This window comes from Zingiber officinale, chromosome 8A (genome assembly GCF_018446385.1).
Source record: "Zingiber officinale cultivar Zhangliang chromosome 8A, Zo_v1.1, whole genome shotgun sequence".
Taxonomy (NCBI): Eukaryota; Viridiplantae; Streptophyta; class Magnoliopsida; order Zingiberales; family Zingiberaceae; genus Zingiber; species Zingiber officinale.
This window is the reverse complement of record NC_056000.1, coordinates 14,296,593-14,319,906: the sequence shown is the minus strand read 5'-3', so window position 1 is coordinate 14,319,906 and position 23,314 is coordinate 14,296,593. Positions and strand designations below refer to the sequence as shown.

General features: G+C 36.4%; 3 protein-coding genes across 3 annotated transcripts; 1 reads left to right on the top strand and 2 right to left on the bottom strand.

Annotated features, from left to right (window-relative positions):
• Window positions 1-9,292: 9,292 nt before the first annotated feature.
• Window positions 9,293-11,989, bottom strand: LOC122010540 (receptor-like protein EIX2). Its single transcript, XM_042567066.1, has one exon. The coding sequence runs from the start codon at window positions 11,987-11,989 to the stop codon at window positions 9,293-9,295; it is 2,697 nt and encodes an 898-aa protein (XP_042423000.1).
• A 2,050-nt stretch (window positions 11,990-14,039) lies between these two features.
• Window positions 14,040-16,703, bottom strand: LOC122012624 (60S acidic ribosomal protein P0-like). Its single transcript, XM_042569229.1, has 5 exons — window positions 16,203-16,703; window positions 15,951-16,019; window positions 14,901-14,999; window positions 14,430-14,822; window positions 14,040-14,345 (listed from the first exon to the last, which is right to left on the bottom strand). Exons 1-5 carry the CDS (start codon window positions 16,458-16,460, stop codon window positions 14,202-14,204), a joined length of 963 nt encoding a protein of 320 aa, XP_042425163.1. The 5' UTR covers window positions 16,461-16,703; the 3' UTR covers window positions 14,040-14,201.
• Window positions 16,704-18,367: 1,664 nt separating this feature from the next.
• On the top strand, window positions 18,368-21,061 carry LOC122007925 (protein trichome birefringence-like 23). The gene is made up of 4 exons (XM_042563464.1): window positions 18,368-18,822; window positions 19,394-19,453; window positions 19,652-19,929; window positions 20,017-21,061. The coding sequence occupies exons 1-4, from the start codon at window positions 18,594-18,596 to the stop codon at window positions 20,791-20,793; spliced, it is 1,344 nt and encodes a 447-aa protein (XP_042419398.1). The 5' UTR covers window positions 18,368-18,593; the 3' UTR covers window positions 20,794-21,061.
• Window positions 21,062-23,314: the final 2,253 nt, after the last annotated feature.

Genomic DNA, 23,314 nt, shown 5'->3' with positions numbered 1-23,314 from the left:
ACAAGCGGAACTTAACACTATTGATTCAAATCTACCTAAGTTATTAATTCCATAAATATTAATTTCCAAAATTGGCTTCCAGGACTGCATGGCGAGGCACATGACCTTCTTGGATATGGGAGCAACCACCACCGCCTAGGCAAAGCCTTTTAAGGAAACCTAATATTTATTTCCTTTTAACTCTAGGTTAACCAAAAAGAACAATCGAATCACAAATTCGAAAAAGAAGAAAACACAAACTCGAAAAGAAAACTATTTCGAAAACTCTAGAATCATATGCCTCTTGTGTTTGGTATTTCCATAAATAACTATACAAAGAAAAACTAGTATGATGCGGAAAACAATTACTAGTTATACCTTTCTTTGTAAGCAAAAATAACCTCTTGATCTTCTACTGTATTCCTCTTCTAACCTCGGACGTTGTGTGGGCAACGATCTTCCGAGATGAGAACCACCAAGCACCTTCTTCTTCCTTGCAAGTTTCGGCCACCACAATTCTCCAAGAGAAGTAGAGGTCCGGCCACCACCACCAAGCTCCAAGGGATGCAAGAAACAAAACCACCTTTCTTTCCTTCTTCTCCTAGCTAGAACCGGCCACCATCAAGAGCTCCAAGAGAGGTTGCCGCCGGCCATAAGAAGAAGAGAAGAGGAAGAAGCTAGGGCCGGCCACCAAGGAGGAAAAGAGAGGAGAAGAATAATAGAGTTGATCATCCGTGAAGGCACCTCTACCCCCTCTTTTATAATCCTTGGTCTTGGCAAATAAGGAAATTTAATAAAAAATTCCTTAATTCTTTTGTCATAAAAAAAGAAAAATTATTTTAATTAAAAAACAATTTTCTTCTTTTAATAATAATGGCCGGCCACTTTCTCCCCTAAACAAGGAAATATTTAATTCACACAAGAATTAAAACTTCCTAATTTGTCTCCAGAAATTTATAAAAATTTCTCCAATAATTTTTATCCTGATTGGTTAAAGAAATTTTATAAATTAAAATTCTTCTTTTAAACATGTGGATAATTTCCAAAAGGAAAGTTATCTCTAAAAATTAAAATCTCTTTTCAATCTACAAATAAGGAAAGATATCAAATCTTTTCTTAATCTTTTGTAGAAACTAATAAAAGAGAATATTTAATTTTTAAACTTCTCTTTTAAATTATTATCATGGTTAAAAAGGAAAGTTTTTCTTAAAAATAAAATCTCCTTTCAATCTACAAATAAGGAAAGATTTCAAATCTTTTCTTAATCTTTTGTAAAAAGCTTTAAAAGGAAAATTTTAATTTTTAAACTCTCTTTTAAAACTATGATATCCACATAAGAAATAATAAAAAAAATCCTTTTTAATATGATGTGGCCGGCCACCTAAGCTTGGGCTCCAAGCTATTGGCCGGCCACCTTAAGGCTAACCTTTAGGCTTGGCCGACCCTAAGCTTGAGCTTCAAGCTTAGCTTGGCCGGCCCCTATTGGTTGGGTAAGAAGGTGGGTATGTGGTGGGTATAAATCTCTATATACAAGAGGCTACGATAGGGACCGAGAGGAAGAATTGGTTTTGGTCTCCCGATGAAATTAAGCTTTCCGTGTTCGCCCCGAACACACAACTTAATTCCATCAATAATAATTCATTCCACTAAAGAACTATTATTGAACTATCGCACCAATCCCAAATTATATTTTGGGCTCCTTCTTATTATGAGTGTGTTAGTCTCCCTGTGTTTAAGATGTCAAATGTCCACTAATTAAGCGAGTTATTGACAACTCATTTAATTAATATCTTAGTCCAAGAGTAGTACCACTCAACCTTATCGTCATGTCGGACTAAGTCCACCTGCAGGGTTTAACATGACAATCTTTATGAGCTCCTCTTGGGGACATTATCAACCTAGATAACTAGGACACAGTTTCCTTCTATAATCAACAACACACACTATAAGTGATATCATTTCCCAACTTATCGGGCTTATTGATTTATCGAACTAAATCTCACTCATTGATAAATTAAAGAAATAAATATCAAATATATGTGCTTGTTATTATATTAGGATTAAGAGCACACACTTCCATAATAACTAAGGTCTTTGTTTCTTTATAAAGTCAGTATAAAAGAAACGACCTCTAATGGTCCTACTCAATACACTCTAAGTGTACTAGTGTAATTATATAGTTAAGATAAACTAATATCTAATTACACTACGACCTTCCAATGGTTTGTTCCTTTCCATCTTGGTCGTGAGCTACTGTTTATAATTTATAAGGTACTGATAACATGATCCTCTGTGTGTGACACCACACACCATGTTATCTACAATATAAATTAATTGAACATCTACATTTGGTATATTCAAATGTAGACACTTGACCAATGTGATTCTTATAAATGTATATACAAAAGCTAGGCTTTTAGTATACACTCCAACAATCTCCCACTTATACTAAAAGACTATGCTGCCATACATCTGATTCCCAACCCTTCAACATGCCCATCAAAAAGCTTTTGCCTTAAGGACCTCAGTGAAAGGATCTATAGGTCATCACCTGATGCAATCTATGCGGCAACAACTTCTCATCGTTTATACGATTTCTTGTATTGGGTGGTACTTGCGCTCTATTGTGTTTACTTGCCTTATGGACTTATGGTTTCTTCGAGTTTGCTACTGCACCAATATTATTACAATAAATTATAATAATCTTTGAACAAACCAGAAATCATATCTAAGTCTATCTCGAGGTTATTGAGTCATTCAGCTTTTATGACTACCTCAGAGGTTTGCCATATACTAAGCTTCTATGGTGGAGTCCAGAAAAACACCTATGCTTATCACTCTTCCATAGTTATGACTTTACCTCCTAAAGTAAACACAAAACCCCGAGGTCGACTTTCTATTGTCCCTATCCGATTGGAAGTCAAAATCTATGCAACCCACAGGGACCAAATTAACTGGCTAATAATCTAGCATATAATCTCAAGTGCCTCTAAGGGTACTAATATATGCTTTACTGCAGTCCAATGTCCTTGTCCAGGGTTACTTAGATATCTGCTAACTATGCCCAAAACAGATCTCTGATCTCATGCATAGCATGCATTAGGCTTCCGACAGCCGAAGCGTAAGGAACTACCTTCATGTTCTTTATTTCCTTTGATGTCTTCTGAGACATCTCTTTAGATAAAGCTACTCCATGCCTAAAAGGTAAGAAACCTTTCTTGGAGTTCTACATGCTAAAACGAGCTAAGATTGTTTCGATTTATGAAGCTTGGGATAAGTAAAATATATTCTTTTCTTGCGATCCCTTTGATCCCAAGAATATATGCATTCTCCCAAGTCCTTCATATCAAATTGTTTGGACAACCATACCCTTACTTCCGACAACACTTTGATATTGTTTCCAACTACCAAAAATGTTATCTATGTATAGTACAAGAAATACCACCACGCTTCCATCACAGTTCTTGTATACACAAGACTTATCCGGTAACTAAATCCATAAGACTGGATTACAACCGGATGTTCCAAGACCTTGAAGCTTGCTTCAGTCCATAGACTGATTGAGCTTACAAACAAAAATGCTCTTTTGCCCTTTGCAATGAACCTCTCTGGTTACTTTATATGAATGCATTCTTCAAGACTTCCATAAAGGAAAGCTGTCTTATCATCCATTTGCCTAATCTCATAGTCTATATGAGCAGCAATAGATAAAAGAATCTGGATAGAATTAAGCATGGCTACCGATAAAAGGTTTCCCCTTTTTAACAAGTCTTGCTTTGAAAGTTTCTACTTTCCCGTCTATCCCCTTTTTTTATTGTAGACTTATTTTCACCCTATGGCTTTTACACCACTTGGTGGTACTACAAGCTTCCAGATTTTATTAGAATACATATATTCTAATTTTGTATTCATTGCTCTTGGCCAAGATATGCATCTTTATCTTGGAGTGCTTTGCCATATGTCCGGGGATCAGACTCATGTTCATTTGAGATCAAGTCTAAAGTCTTTCTCAAAACATGAATCTTTTAGGTTGTTTAACAACCCTCCCACTACGATGAGGCACTGCCTATAATTGTGTATCAATTGTGATACGTGTTGCAGTTTCTTGTGATATTTCATCTTGTACAGTTGGTACTAGATTAGATGTGTCCTTTATTATTTTCTTAAGAACAAATTTACTTATGGGTTTGTGGTTCATTTATATAGTCCTCTTCTAAAAATCAGTTATTGATGTTAACAATAACCTTCTGATTTTTAAGACTATAAATCTATTTTCGTTTATCTAGGATAACTCATAAACAAGTGAACTCCTTCCCAACTTATCATTGTCTCTCTTCAACATATGTGCTGGACTACCCGAATCCGAATATGCTTCAAAATAGGCTTACACCTATTCAGCAATTCTATATGAGCAGAGAGTTCTGATTTGAAAGGTACTATGTTCACTATCATTTTCAGAGTATATCCTTAAAACAAATTTGGTAATTTTCTGAATAACTCATCATCAATCTACTTATTTCCTTAAGAGTCTTATACCTTCTACTACACCATTCTGTTAGGGTGTACCAGGTGTAGTTAGTTGGGATTAAATCCCAACTTCTGATAAATGACTCCTAAACTATCCTAAGAGGTACTTGTTACTACGATTTCACCGTAGTATCTTGATACTTTTACTTTGACATTACTCCACATCAGTTTAGTATTCTTTGAACTAATCAAAGTACTAAGACTTGTGGCGAGTCAAGTAAATGTATCCTTATCTCAAATAGTTGTCTATAAAAGAGACGAAATATTCGATACTACCTCTTGTCTGGATAGTCATAGGATCACACAAATCAGAATGAACTAATTCCAACATATCTTTGGCTCCATACCCCTTAGACTTAAAAGCTTCTTAGTTATTTTTCCTTCCAAGTAAGACTCGCAGGTTGGAAAGATTTCCACTTCCAACGAACCCAAGAGTTCATTGGTTATTATCCTTTGAATCCTACTCAAGTTAATATAACCTAGCCTTAGATGCCAAAGATATAATTGGTTCAATTCCGAAGGTTGCTTTCTCTTAAAGTTAGAAGATGTGTTATTTAATTTGCATTATGGGAGTTATTGGATTTATAAATTGCCATCTAACGTACCAGAATAGATATCTTTCCTATTTTCTCGATAACAACTTTGTTATCAAAATAGACACAATATTTATTTTTTAAATAGTTTAGAAACTGAAATAAATTTCTTTCTAAACTTGGTACTTAAAAGCAATTTCTTAAAATCCATGTTTTATTCCTATCAAAGGATAAACATCTCCCACTGCAACAGCTACTACTTTCCTGCAAACTCATTCAAGCACATTAGATAACAACACAACTTAACTTGAATCCTTTGACATAATCAAAACATAGGTTCAATCGTCGGATGCTTCCTGCACCAACAACATCAATCAGTTTTGGGTTCCTAGGAGTGTGTCTCTACACCTTAAATGGGTCTGGAGAGTGTCAACTTTAATTGGAAGAGTAGTTAATCTAACCTTGAAGAAGTTGATAGTTGGATGACATTTTTAAGGTAGTTGTACTCCTTGAAAATGAGAAGAATTAAATGGTTACTCTTTTTAGAAGAGTAAAATGTGCTAAAATTTAAAGATTTAGACCTAATTTAATTGGCACAATTTGGTTAAACCACAATAGATACAAGTGAGATGTTAAGATGATGAACAAAACTTAGATGTTAATTTGGTGGATCACTTTGAGTTTTAAATTTATCGAAACACATAGTTATGTGTTATCCAATTATTGGGCAAGTAAATATACAAGTCATGTGCATTTAGCCCAAAGATCGTGGTTGAAAATTGATTTTGAAAATTATTTCAAAATACTTTTGAAAAATCTTGGTGAAAGCTATCTTTTGATAGTAATCATCATTACATAGTTAGACCCAAACTAGAGCAAAACATTGAAATTTTCAAGAGTTTCTAAGTTTGTGTCAATCTTTGAAAATATAAATTATTTTCTTAAAAAATTATTTTTTTTTCATGATAGTATATAACATAAATAATGTCTACACCAATTTTTATGATTTTTAAAATTTTATAGAATTATTTATACATTTCTTAAATTCAGTTAAAATCGATTTCAGAATTTCAGTTGTGGTAATCGATTGGGTCAATCAATTATCACACCCCAATCGATTAAAGTGCATTTCCACGAGCACATAGGCTCGCGACATCGATTAGGTGATTGATTAAAGGTTTTAATCGATTAATGCATGATAATCGATTAAATCCCAACTTTAATCAATAAGAGAGACTGTAATCGATTGGTAGCTAATACCAATTGATTAAGAATGTTGATTTTGGTTTAAATGGTCTGATTTCAATCTATTAAGTCATATTTAGTCGTGATAACCATTTCTAACCCTAGGAAATGCTTAGATAAGTATTTAAGGGTAATTTTCTTGTTGAAACAAGAAATGATTGGTTAAAAGAAAACTAAGTTGGAGTTTAGGATAAGGTTTAGTTTCAAAGTTAAATTTTGAACATCAAAACTTCATATTTTGGTTTTCCTAAATATTTAAGAATTTCAGCTCATTGTTGGTGCAATAACAGAAGTTTAGAGTATGTTTTGAGAGGGAGTTATTCCTTAAAGATATGACTTAGATTTTTTTTAAACAATTGAAGGTTGAAAACATTCATCGTTATAAATGCTCAAGGTTGAGCATGGGAGATAATGGAAGATGGAAAATCTTCATTGTCATGAATGATTAATACTCAAGGGTGAGCATTGGGTACAATGAAGGGTATGAGACCTTCATAGTGATGTTGTGAATAACAAGTAAGATTGTGAACAACATGAGATAACTCTTTAGGAGAAGAGTCTTTGATGTGTGTGAAAGGAAGAGAATGTAGGGTTTAAGTTAGGAAATTCTCCGTGTTCACAGGGGAAGATTGTGAAACCCTTATATTGAGGGGGAGAATGAAATAAACCTTCATTTATGCTTTGGCATGAAGAAGAAGTTTAGGATATGTGATTAGCTTAACTTAAACATATTGTCAAATATCAAAAAGGAAATATTGTTGGTGTAATTTTTCTAGGTCAAGGTTGACTAGTTTGACTAAGCTTGAATTGGCTCAAGCTTGAGTCTTGATATTTGAGTTTTGATATTTGACAATATATAGAGATTGCAGGTGCAATCGTCCATTTGGAGAGATTGGTCAAGGTTGACCAGTTTGATGTGAGAAGATCCAAGTAGGTTAAGGTTGACTGGATACTTGACTGAGAAGTTCTGAAAGTTAGGTAAGGGCAAGACCAACAGGATGGTTGACAAAAGAAGAAAAGTCGAGTAGGTTAAGGTTGACTAAATACTTGATTAGAAAGTTCTGGTGAGTGAAGCTAGGTATTTGGGAAGTCCTAATGAGTGAAGTCGAACATATGGAAAATCCTGATGAATAAAGCCAGGTGAGAAGTCCTGGTGAGTGAAGTCGGGCAGATGAAAAGCCCTAGTGAGTGATGCTAGGCAGTGAGAAAATCCTGATGAGTGAAGCCAGACAATTGAAAGTGCAGGTGGGTCAATGGTTGACCGGACACCTGATGATTAGAAGTCTAAGTGGATTAAAGGAGTGATCGGACACTTAGCACAAGGAGAAAAGTCCAAGTGCGTTAAAGAGTTGACTAGACACTTGGTGAAGAAGTCCCAACAGTTAAGGTTGACTAAATGCTAGGCAATAAGGAGTCCCAACTGGTCACGGTTGACCAAATGTTGGGCAAAGAACCCTAAACTTACGTTTAGAAGTTAGGGTTTGGTAATCGATTAGGTTAATTGATTACACTATGTGGTAAGCGATTAAGCAAAATGCTTAATCACTTAAGGAACTCTCTGTTTGAAATAGAAAGGGACGTAATCGATTGCTCTAATCAATTACGGTAATCAATTAAGTCGTTTGAGCCATTTGACGCCAGTGCACATAGAGGTGCCTAATCGATTAGGCACATCTTAAGCGATTAGAGCAATCACTTACGGACCATTCTCGCGTAAACATAAGCATGCCTAATCAATCAGGCTAGTTGATTAGGCATGCGTAAGCGATTGGGTTAGTCGATTAAGATTCAAAAAAGTAATCGTTATACAGGTTGTTGACGTGGTAGTCGATTAAAAATATTCTTAATCGATTAAGACACTCGAAGAGTTGAAGAAAAAGGTGGGCGCGTATATTGTTCATCAACTCTTCTCTCCCACTCTCTTCATTGAGCTCACAGATCATCACCACCAGTTCTTGAATCTTCTTAGAGTCAAGTGTTGCTGCACTTCCAAGGTCAAGAGGCGTTTCCAGACAATAAGAAGAAGCTAGCTAGGGTTTCATTTGTGTAAATCTTGTAAGATTTCTATTGTACTAGCTTCTCTTTTACTCTTGTTGTATTGTGAGTTTGTATGAAATTTCTCCACCTCTGGAGTGTTTCTAAGGAGTGTTTTGATAGTGAATGTGTGAGAGAGGGTAGGATCCTTGAATTAATCACCTCATCTTAAGGTGGATAATAAGTAAATCATTGTGTTAGTATTGGGGAGCTTTGCTTTGAGTTTATCCACTACAACAACATCTACGAAGCGAGCTAGCGAGCTAGCGAGCAAGATGAGTTATTCACATCCCCTCTAGCTCCAAAGTATCTTAACACTTCTTCCCTATTTAATGATGTTGTATTAATTGTAGAGGATCTTTATTTTTTTTTCTTTTTCCAAGTATTTAATGAAGCTATAATACTTGTATAATTAATGAAACTGTATCAAATGAGGAAGATTATTATTTTGTACCTTCTGACTGTTCCTCTTTCCCATGCACCAAGATATAAATAGCGCCAGGATAATATTTTCCCAAGTCAAGAGGGTACAGATTTCCTTATCGATGACTCAGCTACAGGAGATGTTAAAATAAGATAGGAGATCGATCATACAGTTCCCCAAGGATATACCTTGTCCACTCCGGCACATATGAGTATCATGTCTATGCTTGATTGGCTTGATTAGCGCCTGATCAGGAGGGACTATAGTCGATCGGTTAAAATAGGGTTATATTGACCATGACTCAAATCACTACATCATCTCTTATATATTGACTTTTTGACGCCGTATGACGCCCTCTTTGTACCACCACATCATAAAGCATTAACCAGAGTTCATATACTAAACGTTGATACTAGAACATTACACATCTTCCAGAAAGGAAAACATTACATAAAGATATTTATTCTTTTCAGTCCAATAGAGATGCAACACATAAGAAATTCTACAGATTCATTAGTGTATTTTATTTTGCTGCTTTGGAGTGATCAGCTTAGTCTTGTCCACTTAACCGCGCAAGGCAGAAGAGCAGTTGCAATAAAATTCGATCATACCAGCTATCAATCCCTCGGAAGTATGCATATCTCCATTCTCTTTTGAATAAGAGGATGCCACAGAAGGTCCAAATCCCCAACAGAAATCCAAGCACCACAGCAATAGAAAGCCAAATCCATTCAAAATTTCTCATTTTCTGAACTTTGTCAACTGTTTCCATTACCGAACAACCACTGGAAACTGGCGGCCCACACAGACGAGGATTGCCCATATACCTAGAAGGGTCACTCAGAGTTTGAAGTTGAGAACCAGACGGTATCCTCCCCATCAGATTGTTATAAGACAGATTTATGTAGCTGAGAAAGTTCAAGTCTGCCAAACTATTTGGAATCGTACCAGAGAGGTCATTAAATGATAGGTCAAGAGATTCTAGTAGCGTGATCTCTCCTAGTTCTTGAGGAATTTTACCACTCAAATGATTTCTGGAGAGGTTTAAATTATGCAGTCCTATAAGGCGTCCAATTTCTGGAGGGATTTCCCCTGTTAGATTATTTCCAGAAAAGTCTAAACTTGTGGTTAAATCTGACTTATAAGGATAATGAAGGTTTCCTCCCTTTGTTGGTATAACTAAATCAACATATTCTGTGAATTCAAACGAACGTGAAATAGATGCCATGGCCGTAAAATTACCAAGGTAATAAGGCAAGGATCCTGAGAAGTTATTGTTTGAAAGATCCAATATTTTAAGTTCTTCAAGTAGTAAAAGCTGCTGAGGAATGTCACCTGAGAAAATATTATAACCAAGACGAAATACTTGTAACCCCTGTAGACTTTCTCCCATCCATGGCGGTATGTTGCCAGAGAATGCATTGTGAGACAGATCAAGATAAGATAAATATGTACAATTTTGCAACGATGAAGGTAGCTGACCAGAAAAACCATTATTATTCAATACTAATTGTGCAAGCAGCAACAAAGAACCAAATGTTGTTGGAATTTTTCCAAACAAAATATTGTTGGCCAAATTCAGTGTAACAAGACCTTTTAATGATTCCCCTAAGCAGTAAGGAATTTCGCCAGTCAAACTGTTGTTTGATAAGTGAAGAAAATCTAGACCTGTCCAATTGCAAACGAACAACGGTATGACACCTTCCAGCTTATTGTTTGAGAGTGACAACTCAAGAATATTGGACCATGACGGTAACTGTACTTCGGTGGAGGAATAATTGCATGAAAAAAGATCATCCAGTTGGCCTTCAAATTGGTTGGTGTCCAGCCTTAAGTTGATCAATCTCGAAGCATCTGAAAATGTTGGTAGTTTACCTTTAATTTGGTTTCCTGAGAGGTGTAAACTTGTAAGAGTGGAAGATGAAACATTCACCAACCAACTCGGCAATGTTTCTGCAATTTTATTGTTGGACAAATCCAAGGCATCTATTCTTGTTTGTAACTGCAACCATCTTGGAATTTGTGGCCCTATTTCGCAACCACTGAGTTGAACAAGAACAAGTTGAAAAACAGGAACCCAGTTGGGATCAAAAGATACCTTTAGGTAGTTATAAGACAAGTCCAAAACTTCTAGTCGTGTTAGGTTCTCCAGGTGGATCTCTGATACACTGCCTTGGAGTTGATTATAACAAAGAGACAAAGAGGTGAGATTAGAAAGCTTTCCAATTCCTGTAGGTACTGAGCCATTAAGAATATTATGACCCAAATCAATTAATGTGAGACTTGTCAAATGCTCAATCCAACTGCCCAAACTTCCACTCAGTTGATTGCCCTGCAAACTTAGTGATTCCAACCGCAGTAGATGTGTTATCGCTCTGGGTATAGTTCCTTCAATATAATTGTTTGATAAATCAAGGTATGTAAGAGAGGTCAATGCTCCGATGGCTTCAGGAATTGTGCCATAGAATTCCGCAAAACCAAGATCGAGATGTGTAAGGCTAGTGATATTCCAGACCCACTGAGGCAAGGTGGTATGGAAATGATTGTCAGAGATATCAAGGATCTCAAGAGATGTGAAGTTAACATTAGATGGAGACACTGGGATGGAAATAAGGTTGCAGCCCCTAGTTATCAACGCAGTGAGAGACCCGTGTAAGTTGGATGGCAGGAGCCAATCAGTTAAACTAGGGAGTAGCAACCCACTGATGTCTAAGTGTTTAAGAGAAGAAAGATGGGTGAGCCAGTCAAGATCGCCAACATGTTGTTGTTCCGGATCTAGAGCATTATCTAAATCCAGGGAACGTAGGTGGGTGAGGTTCCTGAACTCCAGAGGAATACCTCCAATGAAGAATGAATTAGAGAGGTTGAGATATTTCAATTTCTTGAAAGAACCTATAAATTTTGGGATAGGCACATTGTAGAAATGATTGTAGCTGAGATCCAAGTGGTTCAGCTCAGTTAAAGCAAGCAATGATGAATTGATCATTTGATGAACCTGGCCCTTGGAATCTTGAATGCATTCGCTGAGCTTGAGCTTCACCACATGACGGGTTGTGGGGTGGCAGACAACTCCCTCCCAGTTACAGCAGTCTTCTTCTTCCCAAGAAGGCATTCTTTTAAGCGTACCGTTCATCCCAGCTCGGAACTCAAGTAGAGCATCTCTCTCGGCAGCAAGGCACGAGCTTGTGGTTTTGGTAAGGAAGCCCAGAGTGAACAACAACAAGAGAAGCAAGAGGGGAGTTTTCATGTTTCCGCTAATGCTCATCAATGGAGTTATTTAGTGCTTTCTTTGGTAACATTCGTAGTAATATTTATAGCTTGTTTCTGCCTGTCGAATGCACACAAATAAAGTATTGAAAACCGTACGTAGGTACACATCTTCCAACCTACTACTCAACTCATTGGCTGAACTTAACTATGCCTTGTATTCTAAGTCGCCCGTCAAAACCGTGAAAAGTACGTTGAATTTAGCTTCAATTGCATTGCAGATTGTTGGCATCAAATGCTAGCTCTCACTTGATATTCTTCCCTTCCGTTTATGCTTCGACTAAGTGAGTCATCTGCTAGTCGTTTCGCAAGTCATTAGCCAAGTCAGAAACTGAAATGCCAAATATATTTTCCATTACGTACACGTTGGGGTATTTGTTTGACATTTTCAAATGTACTTGAATGTCATGGAGAAATTCCAGAGGGACAAACAATGTTAGTATTCCTTTCACATTAGTGATCGAGAAGTTAAATCTCTATACAAGGAATTATTAACCATTGCAACAAGCTAGATGACTAGAAAAATCCAACACGATAGGTCTCACTCAAGGACAGATCTTATGTATATACAGGACAAACTGGAGAGAAAAATGTATATAAACTGTTAAAGTTGATTAGTTAAAAGATATAATAGACCTTTCATTCAAGGACTAATGTATATACAGACAAACTGGAGAAGAAAAATGTATATGAACTGTTAAAGTTGATTAGTTAAAAGATATAATAGACCTTTCATTCAAGGACTAATGTATATACAGAAAAACTGGAGAAGAAAAATGTATATAAACTGTTAAAGTTGATTAGTTAAAAGATATAATAGACCTTTCATTCAAGGACTAATGTATATACAGACAAACTGCAGAAGAAAAATGTAACTCTTAAGTTGATTGGTTAATTGTTGTTTCTGTATGAATGGGGTACTTGACTTTAACCTCCTAATATGTGAATTAATTAATTTTTTTAAACTCCTAGCTAATCGATTATATCAAAAACTTGAGTTGTTAGAAAATTAATAATTTATATATTTATATTACTAGCAAAAACAAATAAACAAACTTTTTTTTAGGGTAGTTCATAGGTATTGGATACTTGGAATTGCTGTAATGCTAAAGGGAATCAATTCCTGCGGGATAGTCGAATTTTCTCATTAATTCTATACCAAAAAAAAAAAAAAATGATATTTGCATTCTTACTCTATTGTTGAAAGTTGGGCATTAGGCTAACATAATCTTAACCTTCTAGTATAATTTTTTCCCTCGAATAATTATCTCTACGAGATTAATTAATTGCAATCAACTTTGATGGGTTGCTGAATTCTGATTAAAAGCATGGACTGTAGATTAATCTAATCTTAACCTTCTATTATAATATTTTTTTTCTGAAATAATCTTATATGAGATTAGCTAATGGCAATCCTTTGGTGGGTTGCTTAATCCATGATCCTCTCTAGCTATGAAGTTTTATTGCTGATTTAATTGCTAGCATCGATAGCTGCAATCATATAGTTTATGATGAATTTGGCATCATTTGTACTCTCAAGTTCTTTTTTCACTCTCTATTTGCAAGACTTAATTTTTGTTACGTATGTTATGGAAATAATATAACCATATTATTTCCAAGTTCTTTTTCACTCTCTGTTTTTCGAGTGAAATATGCAGTCAGCTTGATGCAACCATAAAATTATTACCGTGTGATTAGAAAATCACGAATTCGAATAATGAAAACAACCCCAGACCCGCATGACAAGAGCTTTGTAGCTGATCTCTCCTTTTTCTTTTTCTTTTTTGGCTTTAGTTCTCATGTTGTGTCGGACTCGACTTGGTCTGGAATCTGGTTTCTTTGAGTCGGATTGCTTGAACAATCTAAGAGCGCTGGAACAAAGTATTCGTTCCTAGTGTAATAACGTTGGCTATTTGTAAAAGAATTTACAAGTGAGATTGGTTATTCAATGTCGCATCTAGATTTTCAACATCAGGATTTGAAGCAAAGTAGAGAACTGCTTGTTAATGATATCAGTAACATCAAAAACATAAATGATATTCTCTAAGAGATCGCATTAACCAAAAAGGAAAGAAACGGTAGAGCGAAAGAAATAAATAGTTCAACATGAAACCTTCGAGTAGCAAAAATTGAAGCAAGCCAACAAAATGACTAAAAGATAACTTGGAAATAAGATAGAAGACTGAGAAATCCTAATCGAACAAGCTAAAGCCCATGTCGTCATCAGATTCCTCAGCTGGCTCCTCTTTCTTCTCTTCCGCAGGTGCAGAGGCCGAAGGTGCTGCAGTCTCCGCCACAGCTACAGGTGCAGAAGCAACAGCAAACTTGCTTGGATCCTGAGGCAATTATAAGATTCAGAAGAGTAAAGTTATTCGAAGGCGATGACATAATATAGGTAGAGATATAAAGTTGATGTATACCTTGAGGAATTCTTTGACTTTCTCGGCCTGAGGAAAGGTGTACTCAGTTGCAATTGCTACAGCAAGAACATTTTTGTAGGCATTGATGAACATGTGGGGTGCAGCTGCAAGAGTTGGGTAGGATATGGCCAAAGACAGTGAAGTAACCATGGAGATGCCAGCTGCAAACTTCTCAATGAGGTCATCCTCTGTCAGATCGAGAACTTCAGGACTGAACACAGAGCCATCTTCATACACAGACAGAATAACAAGACCGTACGAAAATGGCCTAATCCCCAGCTTTGCAAGGAGAGCAGCCTCAGAAGAGCCTACTTTGTCTCCCTTCTTAATCAGCTCAACAGGGGTGATGATTTCCACAGTACCCTTGTTAATCTTGGTGGGAATATTGAGCACCTGAGAAAGTAAGAGCGTTTACAAATGGTATTGTCAACAATAGGAACATTTGACACAAGACATGTAACTTGTATTAACCTGAAAGAAAGATGTCTGGGAAGGGTCCAATCCAGTGTTTCCAGGTGGCACAATAACATCAATAGGTGCAACAAGGCCCACACGTGCAGGAGCTCCAACCTGAATAATACATGTAGAATTAGAAACATGGAACAAGGAATGCTGGTAGATTTGGTAATGAGTAGCACTAATGCATATATTCAGCATATCCAAACAGCAGAGCAGAGCGTTGACGTAAGGATATAAGAACATTCAGGCCCAAACATTAATAAGACAGTCTATCTAAAAATCTTATAATTAATCACATGGATTGAGCAATGGCTACGAAGTTCAATGTTCCAAAGACTTCCACAGGGCAACCAAATTCCTGATTAAATTTATCAACTAGAACTTAAAAAAAGATTGAAAAAATCATTAAATAATTCATACAAAGTGTGGATAAAAGTGGCCTTTTTACAAAAAATTTGTTGATGCAGATAAAAATAATTAAACAAGTTATATGATACAATGTTAATTCACAGCATACGGCTAATTTTATTTTATCATTTAAATTAGCATTAGCTATTCAGATTTTTTTCATAGAAGAAACTAAAAGACTGCAAAACCAATTGGCAACTATCAAGCTATATAATCAATAAAGCATCCTTTATTTCAATCCATCTAATGCCCAGATGAAAGAGTATTCCTTCTTTTCATGTGATGTACTAGCACGAATATAAAGAACCCCTTTTACAGCATAAAAAATAAGTATTGGAGCAAGTGTACTGAAAACATCATATCCTACTACTAGCTAGAAATTTTCAAAATTATCCAAAAACATACAAAAGTGAAATACTCAATCAAGCACTGCCAAAATTCAGCAAAACGTGATGAGGTCTGAATGCTAAGTTGAAAACGCATCAATATGCAACAAAAAATGATGCTATTGATTGCAAAGATTCCTCGGATTATTAGATCTTCAGTTTCAAGAATCAAGGAAACAAGGAATGACAAAAAAATATTATTTCTCTAAGATATGAGATGACAACTTTAGTGCATGTACATAAAGATGTCTAATTAATTTACGAATACCTTGTACTTGGCAACCTCTTCACTGACTTCCTTAAGATCTCCTTTTGTAAATATCAGACCAACGTTTCCCTGAATCAAACGTAAATCAAGATAATCTTCAGTCACTAGAAGTACGATATCATTTTAGAAAAAAAAAACTGAAATTCAATAGAGCTTAAACTTTAAAGCTATAGTTTTTTTCTTCTGGACGAACTATAACATAAATCATATTTAGCGACACAATCAGCAGAAGCGAAAGCAAAGGAAACCTACAACAAGTAGAGGTAGGATGTTCAGGTAATCCTTGTTGCCGGTTTTCTCTGCGTGGATCTTGATGCAGCGGCGAATGAGGGTATTCTTGCCCATGAGAATGATGGAGTCGCCACGCAGACCCTGGCGGATGTTCTGCAGCTGATTGGAGCCGACGTTATCAGCGACCGCAATGAGCACCCTACTGTACTCATCCAGAAGTGAGCACAGCTTCTTGTCATACAGCACCTTCTTCTCCGACTTGGACAGCTTCACGACCATCTTGTCTTGCTTGTTCTACAGCCTCCGAACAAAATCGAGTAAGAAAAAACTGTAAAAAAACAAAAGTGATCTCCTTTCGAGGACCAAGACGCGGCCGGAGCAACGCCAAGGCAGACGGGGCCTGGTAAGCCCTGTCTCTTTAACCTCTAGAAAAGAGGAAAAGAGAGGAGAGGAGAGGAGAAGAGACGAAGAACCAGAGCAAGCGGCGGCTATGAGAGAAACCCTAGACGACCTCATTTTTTTATAGCGATCGAGATCCGGCCGACTTTCCATCGGAAAAGAATTGGCCTGGTTTACTGCAACAAATTGGGCCTTGGCCCACACTCTAATAGGGCATTCCCTTACTGTGACTCAAATCCGTTTTGAAATAAAATAAATTGAATGATTTTTTTCTTATTATTTATTATAGTCGGCACAATTTATCCAATTTACATCGATAAATCTGATCTTATAAAAATTTTCATCGATCAACATGATAAATTAAAAAGTGATTACAATGAACGATTTATCATCCAATAAAAAAAATATTTTTTAAGTTGTCGACTTGATCCTTAAATATATAAGGAATTGAAAAGACATTATGCAGTTATGCGGCTTCTACGTTGTTCGGGGATATTGAATGACCTTATTATGTCAAAGGAGTAAAAAAAAATTGTGTCAAATGAGCTAATGAATTTATCAAGTTAGACCTTATTGATCTATCCATTATTTTGATGATACCAATGGTCATATGGACTTTATTGTCTAGTAAGTTAGATGGACTTTTTTTTTTATTGTCTAGTAAGTTATATGGAGCGAACTAATCAAACCACAATAAATTGAATGGGATAATTGGGAAAATTAGGGATTAGTAGGTTAAATGCATTGGTCAATGTGCTCAAGTTAAATGTATCGTCAGATTGGTTGAAGTTAATTGAGTCAAACAGCTTAATTAGATCGATCAATATTAATTAGGCTAAATGCTTAACTGAGCATAGCTAAAATGAGTAGACAATTCAATCATTTTATTGGAGTTGGACAAACCAAGTTAATCCAATAAATCAGTCTAATCTAAAAGCCTATTAGATCGGAAAGATAAACCACAAATATTTCATATAAGATACTTTTTTATACGATAATAGTTAGGAATTGTTTTGTTTATTTCGCTGTGTATGAATACTTTGTCTCTCTCATTTTTTTTATTTTGTGAAAATAAATGTGCCATAAGTGTATTAAAACAGAAATTTTAAATTGCTTATTGTTTGAAATAATGATATAAATTGAAATGGTCCACTTCGATTCAATTAAATTGAAGAAAGAAAAAGACAAATCACATGGCATGTCGTATATTTTGTCCCCAGATGCATTACTGATTGATTAAAGTTATATGCGTAATTTCTAGTGAGATAGATCCAATTTAATGTCAACTATAATGTCCCTCTTTTTATCTCGATTATCTCGTAGTTTAATATTAAACATAATAATTCTCTATGTACAAAAAAAATTGTGATCTACAAACTCAAACGAACTTAAAAAACCACTAATCTGAATCTCGAATCTCGACTCCGGTAGTGGTTAAAAAACCACTATTTCAACCAGCCGACATTCCGACAATATCTTACATCTCATCCCATGGTTGTGGTTCCGGCTTGTAGATCTCGAATCTCGACTCCGGTTAATTCCAACATAAATAAAAAAGTGCCAAAGGGAAATACTGAAAATTATATAACCAAAAAACTTATTCCTTATACCATCGATCATCAATAAGAGTTTTCATATTCGACGGTATAATCTTTGGTTCAAGAAAAAAAAGTCTATAATACAGTAGATCTAGTACGTTGACCTGACGATGACTATTAAGTCCTGCGCCTTGGTTTTGTTTCATGTTCTTCTTCTACTTTGTTCTGCGTATGTTCTACTACTAGATTTCAACCATTTGGCGCCGTTATTAGTTAAAGAAGAACTAGAATAAAAATGGCACCTTTTTTCTATGACCATCGGCTCTGTTCTCTCGCTGCTGCTGCTGCTGTTTCCGTATTACTTCGCTGTTTGTTCCATTTCGTCTCGCTAGCTGTGACGACGCTTTTCTAGTTCGCATCGCAGTAGACGCCGCTCCTCGCTGCTTCTCGTTTCTTGATCTCCGTGAAGGAAGGAATGACGATGGACTGGGAGCCGTGGCAGGCGCTCCAGCGCAAGAGCAATCACGTCGTCGTCAAGCTGCTCTTCCTCGCAATCTTCGTCGTCCTCTCCTTCCGCCTTCTCTTCTCCCTCTTCGATGAGTTCCGTCCCGTGCCCGTGTCCCCCGCCGACATGGCTGCGCGAGAAGCGCCGGCGGAATCCATGGTGGCCGATGTCCTCGGCCTTGGAGACGATATTAATGGAAGTGAGGAACCTTTTTTTTTTGTTCCTTTTCCAACCACATTCCAAAGATCTGTTTTCTGTCGGCGTTTGGTTCCTGCGAGCAGGCATTAATGCCAATGAACCCATCAAATATTTGCAGTGCTTACTTTTTGATTAAGGTCAATGAAACGATCTCCGAGGTTTCTTGAACCCTAAACTGAAATTTACATCGCAGTGTTAAGATCCATAGTTTAAAACGGAGAAACCTTATCTTTTCTTGTTGTTTCTTCCTCAGCTACTCCTGAATTTGTTCTCCTCTCTTTGAATTATGTGAGTGGGTTTCAGACTCTGAGAAATTTGCTTCGCGAAACTGATACTAGTCGATTGTGTTTTTAGTTAGATCTAGGGTTTTCGACAGCATGATTTGCTGAAGGAGACTGGTAGGTTCCACTACTGTGGATATTCTTCATACAGACGAGAACCTTAAGAAATGATGAAGTAGCCAGCTGCTATGTCATGGACCTGCATCTTTGTTTCGTATAATTGTATACTTCATGTAAATTCAGTTGCCTTAATCTCGACATCAACTAACAATGACCCTCCCTCATTCATAGGAGCATCATCTACAAACTCCGGCTCAACCATCAACGAAGAGCACGTTGTTTCTAAACAAGGTATTTATTTATAGAGATCTAATTTCATAGATGCATGGAAGGGAACAAATAAGATAAAGAAAATCACTTGTTGATTATGTCAAATGGTGCAGTTAGTCAATACGCTGTTGACTGATAACCACATTTCTGTTCTTTTATTTCATTTTTCATAACTTGGCATTTGCAATGATTTTAATTGGGGCATTCCATATAATGCAGATAGGTGTGATCTTTTTACCGGGCAATGGATCCCAAATCCTTCAGGCCCTAGATACACCAATGAAAGCTGCCGTTTTATAGAGCCTCCTCAAAACTGTATGAAGAATGGGCGCCCTGACACAGAGTACCTATTTTGGAGATGGAAACCAAATGATTGTGATGTCTCCCCATTTGATGCAAAGAGGTTTTTGGATACTATGAAGAACAAAAATTGGGCACTAGTCGGCGATTCAATTCTTCGCAACCAAGTGCAGTCATTGATTTGTCTTCTTTCAAAGGTGAACATCATATATTCATCTAGTCTTTAGACCGATAATCAGCTTAGCACTACAAGCTGGTTTCATAGCCACTCTTCATTTCCTCAGGTTGAAGAACCTGTCGAGGTCGACCATGATGAACAATACAAATCAAGAAGATGGCACTTCCACTCGCACAACTTCAATATCTCACTCATCTGGAGCCCGTTCCTTATCAAAGCAGAAATTTTTGAGAACGATGAAGGCGTATCGAAGTCTGAAAGTAGACTCCATATTGATACTCTCGATCACAAGTGGACAAGTCTGTATAACAGCTTTGACTATGTCGTCATCTCCGGCGGGCAGTGGTTCCTAAAATCTGCAATTTACGTGGAGAACAACAAAGTAGTCGGCTGCCACTATTGCCCTAAGCTAAATTTATCAGAAATTAGTCTCGAGTATGCTTATAACAGAGTCCTTAATGCTATCTACAGTTTCATCAAAACTTCCGAGCACAAACCAATTGTTATATACAGGACATGGACACCACAACACTTTGAACACGGTGAGTGGTTTAGTGGTGGGTTATGTAACAGGACTGAACCGTACAAGGCAGTAGAATCTGGTGGCAGAGATGTCGACAACTTCATGAGAGCAATTGAGTTGAATGCGTTCGCTAGGGCAGTGGCAGCTGAAGATACGCGGAGCGGGGCGCGCTTGAAACTCTTGGACACTTTTCAACTGGCAGTGCTCAGGCCTGATGCTCACCCTGGTCCTTACAGGGCATTCCATCCATTTGAGCACGGAAAGACTGTGAAAGTTCAGTATGACTGTCTGCATTGGTGCTTGCCTGGAGCGATCGATGTTTGGAATGATCTGATGATAAAACTCGTAATGGACAAGTAAATCTCATTGGCAGCTCCACTTTCAGCGAGCATTTTACTACTCAGTTGTTGGGATTGAATTGCTGCAAAGCATGACAGGATTCTCATCAAATTATTGCGGCAACATCCCATTCGATTGTGGACAATTAGTATTGTGACCAATGTGATAATTGTGATGATATTTTCATTGTAAAGTTTGTTTACTGAACAGAAAGTTCTATCATCTATCTATGTATGCACACACACTCTTGCGGGGATCGTGGATAGCAGTTATTTCATGCCTTCTCTTATGATTCTTTTCTTCCAAAAGTTTCTGTATGTCTGTATGCACGATGATTTTGGATCTTCGTAACTGATATTTCAGGGCATTCATAGTAGTAATGTTTTTTTATGGTCTGAGCCAACCTGTGGCAAAAGGTGAAATCGCTCCAGCGTCTCCGCCGCACCCGACCCAAGACCATCATGAGAAAGATAAATCACATCATCCTGAGTGAGCATATGGCAGCATCAGTTGGGTGCCCAACTATGCTGATTATTTCCTGTGGCAATTCTTTTCATAAACGTTGTTATTTCCAAAAAAACAAATCGCTTTGTCAGTGTTGATGCATGTCAAAGATAAGATTTACATCGGAAACATCTGTGTAGTTGAATGTACTCGTCATTAGCAATCACGAATGACTGACCTCCCGATGCAATGGGTGGATGAGTTGTCTTAGAGGAGCTACTAAGTGACAATTTCACCTCTAATGTAGTGAATGACTGGTCCATGTCTCCGTGGATATCTAAGTTGGTACTCGGGTGATAGATTAGATTATCATATGATTCTGCACAAGAGGAAGAAACAAAAAATTGAGAATAAATTTATTTCATATTGCTAATAAATCTAAAACTTGATTACAAGCATAGGCTATACATCCTATATATAGCAGTGGGAGAAACTAATCTGATCCTAAAATTATGCCATGGATCCTTAAATTATGCATCTAGATTTTGACTTGATTCAAAACATATCCATTAAATACTGACATATTCTATCTTAATTTTGACTTGATTTAAATAATATAATATAGTCTCTCTTAAACTAAGTCACAAATGTTAGTCATCCCAAACCATCTTCAACTTGAAAAAAGTCTCTGTTTTCATTGATTTTGTAAAGATGTTTGCAACTTGACATTCACTAGGGCAATACTTAATGTTGATTTGTTTTTCTTCAACCCATTCTCTGATTTTATGATACTTGATATCTATATACTTGTTGTGACCATGAAAGATTGAATTCTTAGATAATGCAATTGTTGACTTGTTATCACAAAAAATTATCGTAGGGTCATCTTGTTTGCGTTGAAGAAAATCTAAAACTTTTCTTAGCCAGATTGCTTGCGTAGCACAATTTGTTGTTGCTATATATTTTGCTTGTGTTATTTAAAGTGCTACCACTTGTTGTTTTTTAGAGAACCAAGAAAATATAGCTGAACCTAGATGAAAAGCATATCCTAATGTACTCTTTCTAACCTCAACATCTCCGGCCCAATCACTATCTGTAAATCCAACAAGTTTCACAGTTTTATTAGTAAAATACAAGATTTTATCATTAATTATACCTTTGACATACCTGAGAATTCGCTTTACTGCAGCCCAATGTGACTTTTTTGGTTTCTCCATAAACCCGCTAAGTACACCAACTCTAAAAAAATATCTAGCCTCATAGCAACCAAATATCTTAAACTCCTAATCAAGCTTTTATAAGTTGTAATATTCATACTCTTACCAGTTTCATCTTTGGACAACTTTATCTTTTCAATCATGGGAGTAGGAATCAGTTTTAAGCACTCCATTCTAAACCTTTTCAAAATATCAGAAGCATATTTCTTTTATGAAATAAAGATCCCATCATCCATATGAATAACTTCAAGTCCTAGGAAATAACTCATTAAGCCTATATCTGTCATTTCAAATTTACTAACCAAAGCCTCCCTGAATTTTGTGATTAACTTTAAGTTATTTTCAGTGAAGATCGGGTCATCAACATAAAGACAGGCTATGAGTGTATCACCATATTTAGTATGTTTAACATACAAAGCATGTTCATAAGGGCATCTTAAAAACCATTTTCAAGAAAGTAAGAATCAATACAACTATACCATCCTCTCGGTACTTGTTTTAAACCATATAAAGCTTTCTTTAACCTGTAAACTTTATTCTCTTCCCCTTTCTTCACATATCCTGAAGGTTGTTCAACATATATTTCTTCTTCCAAGAAGCCATTCAGAAAAGCATATTCCATATCCATTTGATACAGTTTCCAATTATTTTGAGCAATAAGTGAAATAAGCATGTAAACTGTATCAAGTCTACTTACAAGAGCAAAAACCTCAAAGTAATCAATACCTGCTTTTTGTTTGTAACCTTCTGCATCTAACCTTGCTTTTAAATGGTCAATTTTACCATTTGACTTATACTTTGTCTTGTACACCCATTTTACTTCAACTAGTTATTTTCTTGCCAAGTACCATTAGTTTCAACGGCCTGAATTTTCTCATCCA